We start from the raw sequence: 16884 nt of genomic DNA, 5'->3' as shown, positions 1-16884 counted from the left end.
AGACAAAAGAGCTTTGAAGGGAGTAGAAGGTCTTGTACCAATTGAGAAAAATCAGAAATAACCAGAAAATAGAATTGAATGAATAGAGTTGAATTGTAGTAATAGAATTGAATAATAGAAATTGAATTGAATTATTTTTACTATATTCACTAGATTAATTGAAGGTGTTACGTCGAAAATACGTCGTATATATGGGGAAATGGGACTATCCAAGTGAACAAATATAAACTCAACATTTCTTTTGCAATTGGAAGATACAGAAGGCTTTGTCACTTTCATTGGAAATTTGTTTTACTTTTGGACAATATTAAAGCAAATATGCCTCAAAACTTTGAATGAACTTTGTCAGTGAACTATCTCTGAAAACAATCTAGTGAGTAATCCGGAAGCTCACTATTTTGTGAATGACCCGAAAAGTTTTGTATATAAAATGCCAGTTTCATTTATATTATTTTAGTAATACTACTGATTTCGGTCGCTGCATATGTGATCGAAATATCTGGACTTTTGTACCTGTTTTTTCACTGTCTAAATAAATGGATTTATCCCCATTTGAAAATTTATTTGTTCGTCATAGAACGGTCGTGTGGTCTAAAAAAAAAGAATACCTAGTTTAAGGCGTAAGAAAAGAATACCTAACTTTTATACTTCTTTTCGAAAAGTCCTTTTAATTAATATTTAACGGAAGCGAGGACAATATAGATTTTTTTGAAGTTTTTTTTCGTCAAAACCGTGAACAAAAAAGAAAAATTAGTGAAGATGCAGGTATTTTGCTAAATGGAGGAGAAAGGAGGAGGTTTAGGTGGTAAACGATCACTCCCTTCCCCTTTGGATGCTATCATTTATAAAAAACCGACAAAGGGGTGATTTTAGAAAAAAACACACGTTTTAACATTTACATTACCCCGAATATCGTCTTGCTATCAATGAGAAATCTATGTTGTTGTTTTTTTTAAGTTTTGTTTTCTCATGGTAATTTTGTGGACGAGTTACAATACCTGCCTCTTATTTAGAGATTTTTTTTTCTCATTTCCTGAATTTTGTTCACGGGTTCCACAACGTTTTTGATGATATTAAATGCTGAGAGACTGTTTCGAAATCAGGAATTTTTGTATTCTGCATCCAGTTTTGGGGCGGAAAAAACATTCGGTTTTAAGTTGTTCTTCTGGAAGTTGTATTTGGAACAGGCAATTTCTTGCTTGTGTTTGTTTGTCTAAAGTCGAACAAGTTTCGTCTTTTCGACCTGAAAATAAATTTTGACTCGTATTTTCTCACAACTTGAACCTGTATAATTGTAGCATTGTAACAGACTAATCGGGTTTCATTCTACAGCTTATTTTTTGCGGTTGAATATCGACAGTTTTTTCTCTGAGGCTTAAGAATTGCACAAATGAAAAATACTGTTTAATAGAAGATAGATATCTATGGCCCATATGTCTAGGACTACTAAAAATAATAAACACGCTTCTGGGCTTTTCTTGGTTACATCTTTCTTTGACATATCGTTTTTTGTGGCACTTGGTATTTTCCAAGTGACATATGGCGATCGCAATTTCTGTCGGTCCTTCTGTCTGTCGGTACCGCTTTTGCTAGTTTGGGCACTTCCAGATAAACTAGGACGATGAAAGTTGGCAGGCGTATTAGGGACCAGACGAGGTTAAATTAGAAATAGTCTTTTCCCGGTTCGACCATCTGGGGGGGGGGGGGAGCGAGCGAGCAAGATTATTGAGAAGAATTTTATTTGCCGATAAAACAAATGATTGTTCTTCTTAAGTATGGCTTGATGTCTAGGGGTATGATTCTCGCTTAGGGTGTGAGAGGTCTCTGGTTTGGATCCCCGTCCACTCCAGTTCTTACATGAAGAAGATCTGAAACTAGGTGCGTGATCAATATAACAATCGCTGAAAGTTGGCAGGCGTATCAGGGACCCGACCAGATTAAATTAGAAATAGTCGCTTTCCCGATTCGACCATCTGGGGGGGGGGGGCAGTGAAAGGACGGTTAATTCGGGAAAAATTAGAAAAAGTGAGGTATTTTTAACTTACGAACGGGTTATCGGATCTTGATGAAATTTGATATTTAGAAGGACCTCGTGTCTCATAGCTCTGGTGACATAGACCAGATCTGGTGACATTAGGGGGAATTGGAGGGAGGAAGAGGAAATCTTAGAAAACGCTTAGAACGGAGAGATTGTAATGACGCTTGGTGGGAGGAAGTTCTTGGCTTTTGGGTCTTCCGACCTCGTCACAAGTGCCATATGAGCTCTTGGCTATTGTTTCTGTTCATCATTAGAATCTACTATTCAGGTATTAAGTTTCCTTACTCAAATTAAATGTTCTTTGTCAGTTTGGTTATATTAAATTATTCTCGTCAGTTTATTTTAAACTGACAAGCTCTAATTGTAGCTTTATTTTAACTCTAATTGATCCTTTTCTAGGTGTAATTCTACTTGTCATGAAAATCTACGAACACAATCAGCCTCAACGACTTGTCTAACTCAGCCTCTTCTGAAGAGTATTTTAGATGCAATGGAAACAAAGTTTGAAGCTTTCCGTAGGATAATCAAGGCAGAATTGGGTAGACCTGATCATCCAGATTTGCCGCCAAAATTGTTTTTGGAATACATGGAAGCAGTGAGTCTGAAATCCATTAGTTTCTCTTCTTTTTTTTCTATCTTTTCTGTTGTGTCTTTAGCTTTCGAAACTATTTTAAAGACTGACCGAAGGTTTTTTATGATATGTTTTGTTGATCTAAACTACCAAACTTGATATTTTACGTCTCTGGGCTGCAAGTTGCTTTCAGACTACCTATTTGAGAAAATGTTATTTATAACCGTTAGGCAAATCCATGAGGATTTTGTCTGGGATTCAAGCTCTTTGTCAATTATTTTACGTAGTAGAATTTTCTGGAATATTTCTAGGGTAAGGTATATTTCGTCTCAGATGAAATATGGGATCTTTTGAGATGGTAATATTTGTTGGTGTTTACAGGAAAATACGGAACTAAGACCTTTTCAGCAAAATACAAAAGTTTAATTAAATTCAAAATATTCTATGCAAGTTTTGAACTTAGTCCTTTAAATTGAAATCGGCAAATTTTTTCTGATAATGTCTTAATATAGAGAAGATGTTCAAATTGGCTCTTGTCTCATAGGTAATATTGTGTAGTCAGTAACTTGTAAGAAAGACAATTTGATTAGCCTGTAAATTATTGGATTAGTATAATGAGCTGATTTTTTTATGTGTGTTACGGTTTGATGAAGTGTTTCTTTTGTTGTTAATCCTTGAAAAGTGTAGAGAGGGCTGTATTTACTCCTCTAATCAGATCGTACCACAACCGATCCTTAAGACGAACAGTCTTTAGACAGGGCTTCAGGTTATAGAATTCAGAAAAAAGGATATTAAATTCGATTATTGAGTCTTGTTGAAAATATCACTTTTCCCTCCCAAAATGTGCAGATTATTAAAATTCTGGAAATTCTGTCCTATATATTTCGTGTATTTTTTTTCTTTCTTTTTTGCGGGAGATTTGGTAAAATAAAAAGAATATGAAGAAATCTAGGAATTGTATAAACAACTTCGTTACTTCAGATGAAATTCTTACATATATCTAAAATTTCCAGATGAAAGCTGGAGGATTATACTCTAACATAGAATCCCGGGTCTATACTACAGTCAATCTAAGGTTTAACCTCAAACGAATTGCAGCAGTTTTGATTTTGGTACCATTTAAACCGGTAAAATATTTCTACAACAAATAAAAAATTTGGCCAAAATCGGGCTAGGTGAAATTGACCGTTTTCGTCTTTTCTTCTAAAATGACGACTTTTTAAAACAACTTAATATGCATGTGTAGAAAATCCATAATAGGTAAATCTGGTATATAGATCCCGAATTGTTTTGCTTTTGTTTTGTTTTTGTCATTTTCAATTGCCCCCCCCCCCTCTCCCCACTCCTTCCATAAATCAAGCGTTGACACAGGTCTGAGAGCAAGATTACGTGAAAAACTAGAATGTCAATGCAGAAAGGAACTCTTGCCCATGTCAATTTACTGCCCCCCCCCCACGCTCCACGCTAAACGTGACCACCCTAAATTCTTAGCATCCACTAAGCAACTTCTCACAACTAGCTAAATCATTGATTTTAACTTGAAAATATCACCGATAGTTTAAAATTGCAAAAGAACTGGAGATTCATCACATTTATCTAATGAATCACATATCGTCCTCGATTTGGACCTGATCATTAGAGCAACTAGTTCCTTTGCAAGATTTGCAAGCAATGTTACATTTGATGCCATTTCGATGACAGCTGCACTGGCTGCTATCACATGATCCCTTACAACCACAATTCACGACGGTGAGAATTTTCTTCGGTGCCGATGAGGATAGGATACAGTGTGCGCTTCTGGAGTCTCCATCCACAATGCTCAGGATCAAGAGCAGGGGTCTTAACGCCAGTCTAATCTTGAACTTGGTGATAGGTTCCGAAAGAGTGAAATTTCGCAGCTGCTGAAGTAGAAGGTAAGTCTTGGGGATGGAAGAAAGCTGCATACGTTGCTACTTTGTGCTGAAAGACTCGGTGTCGGTAACTGTAAAGATTGTCAGCAACTTTTCCGCTCTACAATATAGAAAGTGTAGCCTCTCCCGCTGCTTTAATCTGTTCTTTCTAAGCATCAATTTGAGAAAACGTATAAGTATTTTTCCTAAATTGATCGTTATCTCTCAACTGTTTAATTGAACACTTTGCCAAGTTCATATTGACGGGAATTTTTGTCGTAGCCGAGAATTGCGTGAGGAAAAGGAAGCAGTTTGCAGGATTCAGTCCCAATCTTCTTAACAATGGCTTCGATGTCTCAAGTTGCACCTGAAGTGGTTGCCTCAGTCTCACTATGCAGGTGGACCTTGTGGTGCTCAGGAATACAGCGATACAGTAACTACACCAACAAGTCGGTAACGTCACCGATAACTACAGTGTCCCAAGTCTTCGAACGCTCAATCGCTGTTAGCACAATAAGCAAGTAAGCATCATCTTTACCTTGGATGGTTCTCACACCTTTGCCTCGTAAAAATCAGAAAGTGCATTTACGAAACAGGCTTTATTCTTTTTGCACAGAAGAAATTCCTCTTTTTATGGTGGCTAGGCTCATTTCCTGGTAATCAGTACTTTGCTTCCAGTGACACGGTTTTGCTTAAGGTGAGTCATACCTTTTGTCGAAGCAGCGATCTTGTAGCCATCAAAGACGATAATGGTGTCTGGATATGTGGTCGGAACGTAGTTCCAGTATCGGTCAAAGATATCTGAATATGTTTCTTTATTTCGCCTAGGGAATCCTGTGAAGCAAAGCGCCCCTGTCTAAAACGTAGATGCAAGTCAGACTTGCGATAGTGTCAATAATTTTTCCTGTAATACTGTCAATTTCTGAAAGTTGCTTGATAGCTTTTACAAGCTCTTGTTTAATTGGGTTTCAGAGCAAACCAGAAACATCAAAAGTGACGCTGGATAGGAGTGAAGTTTTTATTTAAAAGAAGATTCTTCGTCCATATTCAGTCTTTTGGATAAAGTTAAAAGACGCTGAAACAGTAATGAAGGATCTAAACAGTAGATTTCACCCCCATCTTTTGTTTTGTAATCATAAGGACTGCTTGATCCTTCCGTTTGAACGAATGCTCCTTCAGTGATTTCCTTGCCATTCCGTCAAGAATCTTCTTCAAAGTGGCGGATCACCCTCGAAAGGAGACGAATATTCAAAAAAGTCAATAAATATGTGTGTGTCTTTGCAGTCCCTTTGCAGCCTTGAAAAACTAGACTTTGTGTAGATCGCTTGTTTGATACGAAATATCCATCAGTTCTTTCCTCAGAGGATTAGCGTGAGCACAAGCTGGACTTTCCATTTTCACTGTAGTCTCTGTACTTCCGTCATTCCTCTACTTCTAGTCAATCCGGTTGCCGTTTTCAGACTTCTCTTCAGTTCTGGTTCTATGACCAAATCTATAGCTAAATCGGCCTAAAATCTGCCCAATCTTCTCACAACGTGCAAACCTTTTCTGGAAGACTGGAAAAGTTTTGGGCTTGTATGTTCAAGTCTGTTCATCTGCTGCAGTTGTTCATCCTTGCCGTCTTCATGTAGTTGTTGTTACCAGCTGCTGTGAGGTAAGGGGCTTGGTTTTCATTGGCTTCTACGTTTAGCTGTGATGAAATTTTGAAGAATGTCAACCATGTCTAACTACATCCACAGTTTTGCTGTTCAAGTCTTGTAACTTCACTCTGATTTAAGAGCTGACAGAGAAGCTTTGGCTATCACGAGACTTGAAGATTGGGCGATATGTTCAAAAGAAGCTCGTCCATCCATTACTTACTCACGTAGGTCTTTGATTTCACTAAGCTTAACCGTACTCAACGAAGTTCTGTATTCAATTCAAGTTCTGTATCTGAATCTTCGTCTAAAAGTTTTTTTTTTATCAGAATTGAGTGAAGTGCTGCGCCTACCACCTAGAAGGTGATGTACTGTATTGGAAGCGTACATCAATTCAAAGATTTCTCTCAGTCCAGATCCTTCCATCGAAGATCCAGTGGCACTGACAAAACTCATGAGGGTGTAGAATCCTCCTAGTCTAACCAATACTTTTGCAACGCTACTTCCAGATACTTTTGCCTGGTCAATGGTTTCAACCTCAATAAATCCGTACCGTTCGCCATGATGGGCAATAAATGTCAGTGTGGAAAGGATGCAATTCTCGTCGCTTGAAGGAAAATCGATCATAGGAAGAAAGAAAATGTTGGCTTTACAGGGACAGTCTCCGACCATGACGGATTGCATGGTTCTACTCCAACCAGGCCTAGGCTGCTTGAGGTACCCTGGGTTAAGCCAAAGAACATCTAAGTTTGAAGTCTTATCTTCTTTGAATCCTGGTTGAAGAAGATCTTAATAAATTGTCGAAAGGACAGAATCGTTTGACTATCTATGGACGATTCGGATTCTTCCAGCTGTTTTTATTTCCTCTGTGGTAACATCCCACCTATTGGTACTCGTTAATGTGACTTTTAGCCCATGGGTTACAGCAGGAATGATGTACATGCCATGAAAGGTGTTTTTACCATCCAAAGCATATATATTGTGATCAACTTTGTCAGGCATGCGCCGGAACAGACTGTCAGAAGTAATTCCTTGCAGTTCGATTCCATGATAACCGGCAGCATTTTTCTCAGACCTTATAACTTCAGAATTGGAGTAGCAAAACCCGGGCAAATTCAAGGTATCAATCAAGAATTTAGAGGAATAGTGATGATGCATTTGAAGAGCCACTCCAAGTAGCAAAAGGGAAATGAGTACGCTTGGGCACACAGTTTGTACAATTGCGGGTCCCCTTGCAGTGATTTTCATGGCAGTGTCTTTTCTGACCATTGTTTTATGTAGAAACAAGCATAGGCTAGAGCATAGAAACAATAGCAAGTTCTCATGTAAGGTCAGTGAATTTATCAGTTCTTAATTATCGTTGTTGGTTTTCAAATATTGGTAAAACCTATCTTGGATCTTGAATGTAACTAAAAACTTAACTAGAAGTCAAAATTGATCAATAAGCGTACTGTTTACACGTTCTTTCGAACTCGAATGTCGGCAAAATGGGTCAACTCATTCTTGCGCGTCACCACATCTATTGAATAATTTCTCACCAAGAGCGTTGATGAACATTGCAGATGCTGGACAAATTTGAGATGTGTAAAATCATTTATTTGATTGGGTGAGCGTGGGGGGGGGGATATGCAAGATACCAGGACGCGACATCTTCCTGGCATTTCCGCATAGGAATTGTAAATTTGCTCTGCGTGTATCTGACTTCGTGTAATATTCAAGGTATTATAATGCACGCTTTATCTCGCGCGTATGTGTTAGTGTGTGTTTGTGTGGGAGGGGGAGGCAAACAGCTCAGGGATGGTTAAAACATAGAACTGACCTCATATTTGTGAATTACGTACTACATTTTCCTATCACCTACTTTTCAAAAGCGTAAGTTAATTTTTTAAGTCGTTATTTTAGAAGAAAAGACAATAAACGCCAATTTTGCCTCGACTGGTTTTGATAGATTTTGTAGATGTTCTAGAGTATTTTTTTTCCCGTTCGAATGATACCAAAATCATAACTTTTGTAATTTGTTTGAGGCAACCCTTAAAATTAATTTGATTGACTGTACTACTGTGGCCAGATAATGAATTGTCCTGTATTTCATATACTATTTTGTTACTGATTTTTTTTTTTTTTTTTAACAAAAAAAAAAATAAAACAAAGTTTTGATAGCCAAATATCTAACCCTCAGTGTCGCTTCAACGGTGATAAAGAAGAAGTAGCATCCACAGTTATCGGCGAATTACGTCATATACGTCAGCAAATGTCTTCACAGGTCAGAAAAATGGATGAATTTCTTGAAAAGGCTGAGTCAGATAAACAGCAGAGATTTAAAGCTACGTGTGCAGAACAACAGACTACAGAAATCCGGCTGCAAAACGCACTGACAGAACTTGAAATAACAAGGGCTGAAATGGTTAAAGTACAAAGGGAAAGCGTAAGAAAGCTGGCTCTTGAAAGGTATTAATTCGGTATTTTTTACTTTTTATGTACTTTATTGACGGATTAGGTAGTGGAAAAGTTATTTGCTGTTTAAAAAAAAGTACAGATGGGCATTTATAGACCATAAGCCTAATAAAAAAGAAAATTGTGGTTTTAATTTAGTTTGTGGTGGAATGTGTAATGCTGATAAAGAAATCATTAATCTTTGAATTAGGTTTTGTTTTGCCTATATCATCTCGGTTAGGTTACCTTCTTAAAAAGTTCTGTCATTCAACTATTCATGTTTTCGTAATAATTCAAAGAGACTCGTAAAGTCTTGTCTTTCTCAGAATTCGTTTAAAAATATCCAATTTTAGAAGAAATGTCAAGAACCCTATTAAAACGTAAATTGAGCTGAAATCAGAATCAGTTAAACCATCAAGCTCAAAAGAAACAGAAATGACAACAAATGCGAGCGAGGCTGCCGCCCCCTCAAACGATTAACGGCTGATTAGTATGTGTTCGGTACTAAAATACAAACACATTTCTAGCGATTTTTCTGTTTTAATCGTAACAACGAAAGTTGAAACAATTTAATCTTCCAGGAATTTCTTTTTTATACTTCATTACATTCTAAACAAACGATGTTGTTTTATTAGGTTTATATGCAGTTAATTTTCAACAACGCCTTCTCCTTTTATACGTATTACCTTAAAATGTATTGAAAATCAATTGGGGAATATTTAATGTATCCGCCAGTTCAAAATATTACTGCAGTAAAAAAAAAAAAAAAACTTCAAACATCAACAATGTGCTGCGTTCTTCAATTGCAGTCGCAAATAGTCGGAGTCACGGTCAAAGTTAGTCTCAAGTAGTCACAGTCGCAATCACAAGTAGCTTTGATTTTAGTCGCTGTGGCTTGTATTTGCAGTCACAAGTAGTTAAGGTCGCAAAGAGTTACAGTCGCAGTCAGAGTAGTAGTAAAATAATGGTCCGCAAAGTTTCAAGTTAAAACCTTCAGCTGGTCTCAGTAATAAAATCTTTTTTGTTGATCGCAATATCTCACCATTGCTATTTGCAGTCACAAATAACCTTTGCAACAATAAAACCTGTATTTGCAACAATAAAACCTTTTTTGATGATACAATATCTCACCATTGCTATTTGCTATTATGAAAACCAGGAAGCACATAGTTATTTTTGATTTTGTTTAACACCACCCTCAACATTTCTTGAAATTTAGTCACAATTAGGAGTAGTTGCAGTCACATTTGCAAGTTGTCACCATCAGCCACAGTTGCAGCTGTAGTTGTAGTAATAGTAGCAGTAGTAGTAGTAGATCTGAAAGTTTCAAGTTAATACCCCTAGCCGTTCATAAGATAGAGCAGATCCCTCTATTGGTAATCTGGATGTACAGATTATATCTACATTTCGTTCAATATCCTTCCCAACATTTCCTAAAGATACAGTGTTTTTTTCTTGTTGAAAATTTTGATCAGTGTTAGGGCAGGGCCATCTAAACAAGTTATGAAGGAACTGGCTGCCTGCTGGTCAATTTCGAACAACCCCCTGAATATGCTCTGAAAGATGCTACCCTTAGCCATTCCTGAAATATTGTCAATTTGCCCGTTTGACAACAAGCATGCTACACAATATATTTTGATTTTGTTCTATATTCCCCTCAGTATTTGCTGGCACTTTTTTGCTAGTAAAAGTAGTTGCAGTCACAAGTATTTTCAGTCACAGCCGTGAGTAGTAGCAGTCACAGTCACAAGTAGTCGTAGTCGAAGTCGAACTAGTCACAGTTGCAAGAAATCGGCGTCGCAAATAATTTTAGTCATAATCATAGTTAGTTGAATTATAAGTCAGGGTAGCTGCTGTACTAGCAATGGCCCTGGAAGTTTTAAGTTGATACCCTTACCCTTTCCCAAGGTGTTGTAGATATATCTTTGTTAACCTCGCCGCATATAGTTTTTTTTTGTATTTAGCTCAACACACCCCTCAACAATCCACAAAATTTGACTTCAATACCCTAGGTTTTTTTGGTAACACACAAAATTAGACATTCCCTCGCAATCTTCCCAATGTTAATTCCTCTATTTTTGGAAATGAACAGATTGCATTATTGATATTTCTTGTGTGGGGCCTGGTATCCCTGAAGGAATAATTTTTAGACCTTTTAACTATTATAATCAAAACTACTTTTCAACATTTCTATCTGTGATAAGGGTATCTAAAGGAAAAGAGGGACTGGTTGCTTCTTTAGCCGTTCGTAAGATATTGCAGAGATGCCTTTTTGATAAACCGTACATTGTATGTGTTGATTAGTTTAACTTAACTTATAACATTCTCTGAGGTTTTACCTTAATACCCTGCCTATTCTGACACACCCAGAATCAAACAGTTCTTATTTTCCTAATGATGAATCCTGCATTTAAACAGTGGTCAAATTGTACAATTTACAACCCTTGACCCTTGGCTGTGGGGATACGGCATCGCGGGAGACCAACTTCACCTTTTGCCTGTTTTGAACAAAATGTTCTTCTTATTTTTTTTCAGTTTCGACGAGAGCGGCACCTAAAAAAGACCTGGGGGATTGTCCTCCGACCACTCCTCAACATCACCTGAAAGTTTCAACTTAATATCCTCAGCTATTCCTTAGATATTGGCGATACGCCCTTTAGGCAGCCAATATGCACATAGCGTTTTTTGACTGAGTTCAACATCCCTCTGAACACTTCCTTAATACTTCATATTAATTCTCTAAGCCTTTTGGTGAACCAGGACCAAGCTTGCCCTCTTTTCCCGATAAAAAACCTTTTGGGTTAACAGTGGTTAACTTTCTATAGTCCTTGTTCTGGGGCTGTGGGGGGCTATGTCAGCACGAAGGCATAGTTATTTGACCTTCAGACTATTTTGAACAGGACTGTTTTTTTCAAAATTTCGATCAAATGCCTTTTGGGGGAGGGCAGCTGAAAAGGGGATGGGAGGAGAGGACTTTTTGCCCTCCGACAAATTTTCAGCATCATCCTTAACCTGCCTTGAAGTTTACATTTAATATCTTCAGCTATTCATATGATATTTCTAAGACACCTGTTTAATAAACTGGGTGCGCATAGTGTCTTTCGATATAGTTCAGTATACCCCTCAACATTCCCCTAAGTTTTACCTTATTTCCTTTAGTGTTCTAAGATATACCCTGAAATAACAATAAATCCTGCATGTAAACAATGGAAAAATTTATAATTTACAGTCCTTGTCCTGGGGCTTCGGAGGGTATGGCATCCTCAGAGGCTCATTTTTCGACCTTTTGACCATTTTGAACAAGATGACTTTCAAAATTTTTAGAAGTATTGAGGAGAGGAATGCCTAGAAACAGTAAGGGAGGATGGGGGGCTAGTTGCCCTGTAATCACCCTATAAAATATCTTGAAAGTTTCAACTTAATATGCTTATCCGTTCCTTAGATATTGCCGAATCGTTCTTTTGACAACCACGATGCATATAGTGGTTTTTAATTGTGTTCGACATCTCTCTAAATATTTTTTCAAAGTTATAGCATCCAAAGACTTTTTGGAGACCAGCATACCCTTTTTTTAATGTTAAATTATGCATGTAAACAATGGTCAAATTGCATAATTTACATTCCTTGACTCGGAGTTGTGGCGGAAATGACATCCCCGGTGCCATCCTTATACATTTTGACTATTTTGATCATAATGGTCTTTACAAAATTTCGCTCAGTGTTGAGGATAAAGGCACTTAAAAGGACAAGATGTCATTCAATCACTCCTAAAAGTTCCCTGGAAGTTTTAACTTAATATCCTCAGCTCTTCCGTAGATATTGCTGTTAAACCCTTTTGAAAACCAGCATACCAAATCACCAGATGATTTTTGATTGTATTCTACATCCCTCTAAACATATCCTTAAACTTTAGGAAATGTTTATAGCGTTATGGCTCTTATCTAATGGAAAAAAAAATGCAAGATAACTCAAAAACGAAGCAAATTTTAACAAACAGAAAATTATCTATGTAAGAGACAAGAAAAAAACGTCCTCTCTAATAAAGCAACGATAAGGAGAAAAATTCCTTTTTAAAAAAGGGAAAAACATTATTTTATGGTCAGACGTACAGTAAAATAGGATAGTGCGGTGGAAGAAAGGTAGTTTTGTTTTTATTTTGTCATTTTGTCTTTTTCAAACTTAACGTTACATCCTGTTTACTACGACTCATCTCATTCAATATAGCTTAATCCTACCAATTTAAATTTATTTTTGTCAGTGACAACAAATAAAAACTATTCTTTTTAAATGAGACTGGTTTCATTAGCTTAAAACTATTTCTTTGGGAAGAGTGAGTTTGCTTTGGCGAAAAATTATTCTTTTTTGAAAGAGAATGGTGTTCATTAGCTGCCGACGATGAGAATCAATTGTGCAAGATCAAAATAAGCTGTAATGAGGTTGGGGTCAACAATTCCAAAATAGTTCGAAATCATTCGTTTTATCCCAGTTGGATATTATATTTTCTTTTCGTCCTACTCTCATTTCACTTATCTTATTGTGTCCATAGGATACTAGATCTTAAGTTTCTTAAGATCTTACGATCATAGGTTTCGTGGTTGTGAAAGCCTTTTAATCATTAATCGTCTCCCCTCTCTTGCACTAATATTCTTTTTACACGTCTGGTTATATTACTTCAACTGTGGATATTTGCTAGTTTTTCCTGCTTAACTTGTCAATTTCTTTTCTTGTAAACATCTACGACTACTAAAGTTGGTACAAAGATCTTATTTTTTAGTTCCAAACACACAGAAGAAATTTCCACATTTGAGAAAGAAAATGCTGCCACAGCTCATGCGTTAGAACAAATTCAAACAGAGGCAAGATTACTTAAGTCTTCATTAGAAAGTTCTTTATCCAAGAATGAAAGTGCTTTGGTTCAGTTGGGAAAAACTAAGGGTCACCTTGAAGAAGCCCTTAACCGGGAAAATTCTTTGAAACTAGAATTGAAGGAATTACAAAACCAACTATCTTCGATGGTAAAAGAGAAAGACGAATACAGGTAGGGTAATGTTTATGGGACAAAGCGCCCCATGGGTTTCCCTAAGCCATTCCTTAGATTTTCCTATGTTGTATATTGAACTTTAAAACGGTATCTCAAACATCAAAGTTATTCACAACTAACTTATTTTCTGTCCGTAATGGAAGGTATAGTGACAATCTTCAAAATTTTAAATAACTTTTGAAGTATAAATGGCATGCACATAGCGTCTTTTGATTGACTTACCATCCTCTTTTGTATTCTCAGAAAGTTTCAACTTGGTACCCTCAATAGTGCCTGAGATGACAAGCTGAATTTACATGGTCTATTTTGACCATGTTTGGCATCCTGTGTAAGTTCCACCTTAATACCAATAGGTGTTAGTAAGATATTGCACATGCGCCGTTTTGACAACACCTTTTTGACAACTTAGATACATATAGTGTCTTTTGATATAGTCGCACCATCCCCACCGCACCATTCCCTGAAAATTTGAACTACCTTGGCCATTTTTGGGTTATTGCAGATTATTCCTTGTGACAACTTGCATGCACTATGCCCTTTTTACGAGCAATCGGCAGTTAAACTTTTCAATAGTTGTTTCTCAAGAGTTATACTACTTTTCACTTTTCAAGAGTTACTTCAATAGTTGTAGCTGTAACAGTATCAGTTGCAGTAGTATTTGGAATCATAATCGTAATTGCAGTAGAATTAGCAGTACTAATCTAAAAGCTGCAGCAGTTTCTGTCACAAGATGCTTTATTTAGTCGCAGGTTTTCACTGTCGCAGTTGCAATTGATCACGGCTACAAGTAGCCTCAGTAGCAGTCACAAATAGTCGCAGTGAAAGTAGTTACAGTTACAAGCAGTGTTAGTCGCAAGTTGTCACAGACGCAATCGCATGAAGCCCTAGTTGCACTCATAATTACGAGTTGTTGTAATCGCTAATATTTATAGTTACAAGTAGTTATAGTCGCAAATTGTCCTATTCGCAAGTAGGCATAGTTGCAGTCATAGCTGTAGAATCAATAACGGTCCCTGAAATTTTCAAAATAAAACCTGGTTGCAAATAGGGTCTTTTGATTTAGTTTAAAATCCCTCTCAACATTTACTCAAGGTTCACCTTAATGCCTTTAACACTTTTTACACGTCCAGGATCAAATTTCCCCTGTTTCCAATGACGAATCATTGATGTAAACAATGGGCCCATTGCATGATTTACAACTCTTTCTCTGTGATTAGACCTTTTGACTATTTTAAACAAAGTGGTTATTTCATACTTTTGATCTGTGTTTAGAGGGGTGTCCAAAAAGGGGAAGGGGGTCATTTGCCCTCTAAGAACTGTTCGACAAGCCCTGAAAATTTTAGCTTAACACCCCAATTTGTTAATGGATAAGGGACAATCAGCACGGAACATTTTCTGAAAGTAGTCACTGGTAAAAGTAGTCGCAGCCACAATTGCAAGTTGTCGGAGTCCCAATTTGTCACAGTTGCTGTCACAACTTGCAGCTGCAGCAGCATTAGTAGTATTATTAAGTAGCTCTAGGAGTTTTAAGTTCTTACCCTTAGTCATTCCAAAGTAATTACACATTTTGTTATTGATGGCCTGGATGCAGACAGTGCCTTTTCTTTAGTTCAGCACCCCCCTCAACATTGCTTGAAGAAATTAAATGTTTGTTATGAAAATTTCCAACAGTGTTTGGGCGAGGCTATCTAAATAGGGCAAGTTGTGCAGAGACTGGCTGCTCTCCGGTCATTTTTGAGCGTCTTCTTGAATTTGCTATGAAACTTTGATCATAATGAAACTTCTTTTTCGGATTAGCAATGAGATCAGCAATAACTCATCGACGGCTGAGATATTGCTGATTCTACCTATTGACGAACAGAATGCACATTGTGGGTTTAATTTTGTTCAATACCCCCCTAGAAATTTCCTGAAAGTTGTTGCTTGTCAAAGCAGTCACAGTCTTAAGTAGTTGCAGTCACAGTTGGGCATCATCACAATGACAAGTAGTCAAGTTTTAAATAGTCTTAGTTGCAGGTAGTCGCCATGGAAAGTAGTCTTAGTCACAGGCGTAAGGTCTTGAAGAACACAAAAGCAGTTGTAGTTTTAATTGTCTTGGAAGTTTCAACTTGATGTCCATGCCTATTCCTAAGATATTGCAGATACACCTTGTTAATAACTTGGACGCATTTAGGGTCTTTTGGTTTACACTAATAAAGAAAAACCTTACCCAAAAAGAAGCTTTTCAAAGAATAGTAAAGAGCAATATAAAACTTAAGAAATAAATCCTTAGAATCATTCAAGCTAGAAACCACCTGAAATTACTATTAAAGAATAAATGAAACCCAAAACGAACAGAAATCAAATAAACAATCATACAATAGGTATTTCAGTATTTATATTTATTAATGTAAATGAATAAATACAACTTAAAACGAACAGAAATCACTAAAAACAAGCGTTTGGCTGCTGGTTCCTTCATTAACTGCAAAAGTCTAAAGCTTATTGCTTCATTTGTACTTTACTGAAAACAACTCATATTGTAAATATTTTCTTTTGTACTTGCAATATTGAAAATAAAAGTAAAATTATTGGGAAAAAAAATCTTCAACTGCTGAGCTTTTATTAATTGATTTTGACTATATATCAAATATTTAGTTTAATTTTATTAGTTCTTTTCAAGGTCTGTCCAAGACACATATAGTTTTCAGTAACGCTGCAATGACGCAGTAGATTTTAGACTTTTACTTCTAGGGAAGGATTCAGTTACTACACACTTGTTTATTGTGATTTTCCTTCGTTTTAGTTTTATTTGAATATTAAATTTAAGTTCAACTCGTTTTTAAGATTTATTCATTCATTTACATTGAATATTAAATATAAATAATGAAATACCTGTTGTATCAATATTTGCTATGATTGTTTGTATAATTTCTGTTTGTTTTGTGCTTATGTATTGTTTCTGGTCGTTTTTAGTTTGAATATGTATACGAGTTTGTTTCTCCTGGTCTTAAGTTCAGCATGGCTTTTAACTATTCTTAGAAAAACTTTTTTTTTTTGGAAAGGACTGTTATCCGTTCCCCATTTCAAAATATTTTTTTTTTCATCACACCTTTCATGTGAAGTGACTTGGGAAAAAAATAAATAAAGGATAATACACTTAAGCTCTAAGGATCTTTGCTATAGGCAACGCATGAGCGTTGGCTCTGAAAATAATTTGAAAACGCAAGATAAATAAAAAACGAACCAATTTTTTCAAACAGAAAACTTCACGTTCGAGAGATAGGAAAAAACAA

At 36.5% G+C, this 16884-nt stretch overlaps 1 protein-coding gene across 1 annotated transcript in view; it reads left to right on the top strand.

Annotated features, from left to right (window-relative positions):
- LOC136026313 (myosin-2-like) overlaps positions 1-16884 on the top strand; it is a 62495-nt gene that overhangs the window by 30189 nt on the left and 15422 nt on the right. Inside the window, exons 5-7 of the mRNA XM_065702734.1 lie at positions 2438-2633; positions 8315-8583; positions 13343-13606. Of these exons, the coding sequence (XP_065558806.1) occupies positions 2438-2633; positions 8315-8583; positions 13343-13606 (729 nt within the window). The remainder of the gene's footprint in view (positions 1-2437; positions 2634-8314; positions 8584-13342; positions 13607-16884) is intronic.

Source organism: Artemia franciscana, chromosome 4, assembly GCF_032884065.1.
Source record: "Artemia franciscana chromosome 4, ASM3288406v1, whole genome shotgun sequence".
Lineage (NCBI taxonomy): Eukaryota > Metazoa > Arthropoda > Branchiopoda > Anostraca > Artemiidae > Artemia > Artemia franciscana.
The sequence above is the reverse complement of the archived record's forward strand: the minus strand, read 5'-3'. Positions and strand labels throughout refer to the sequence as shown.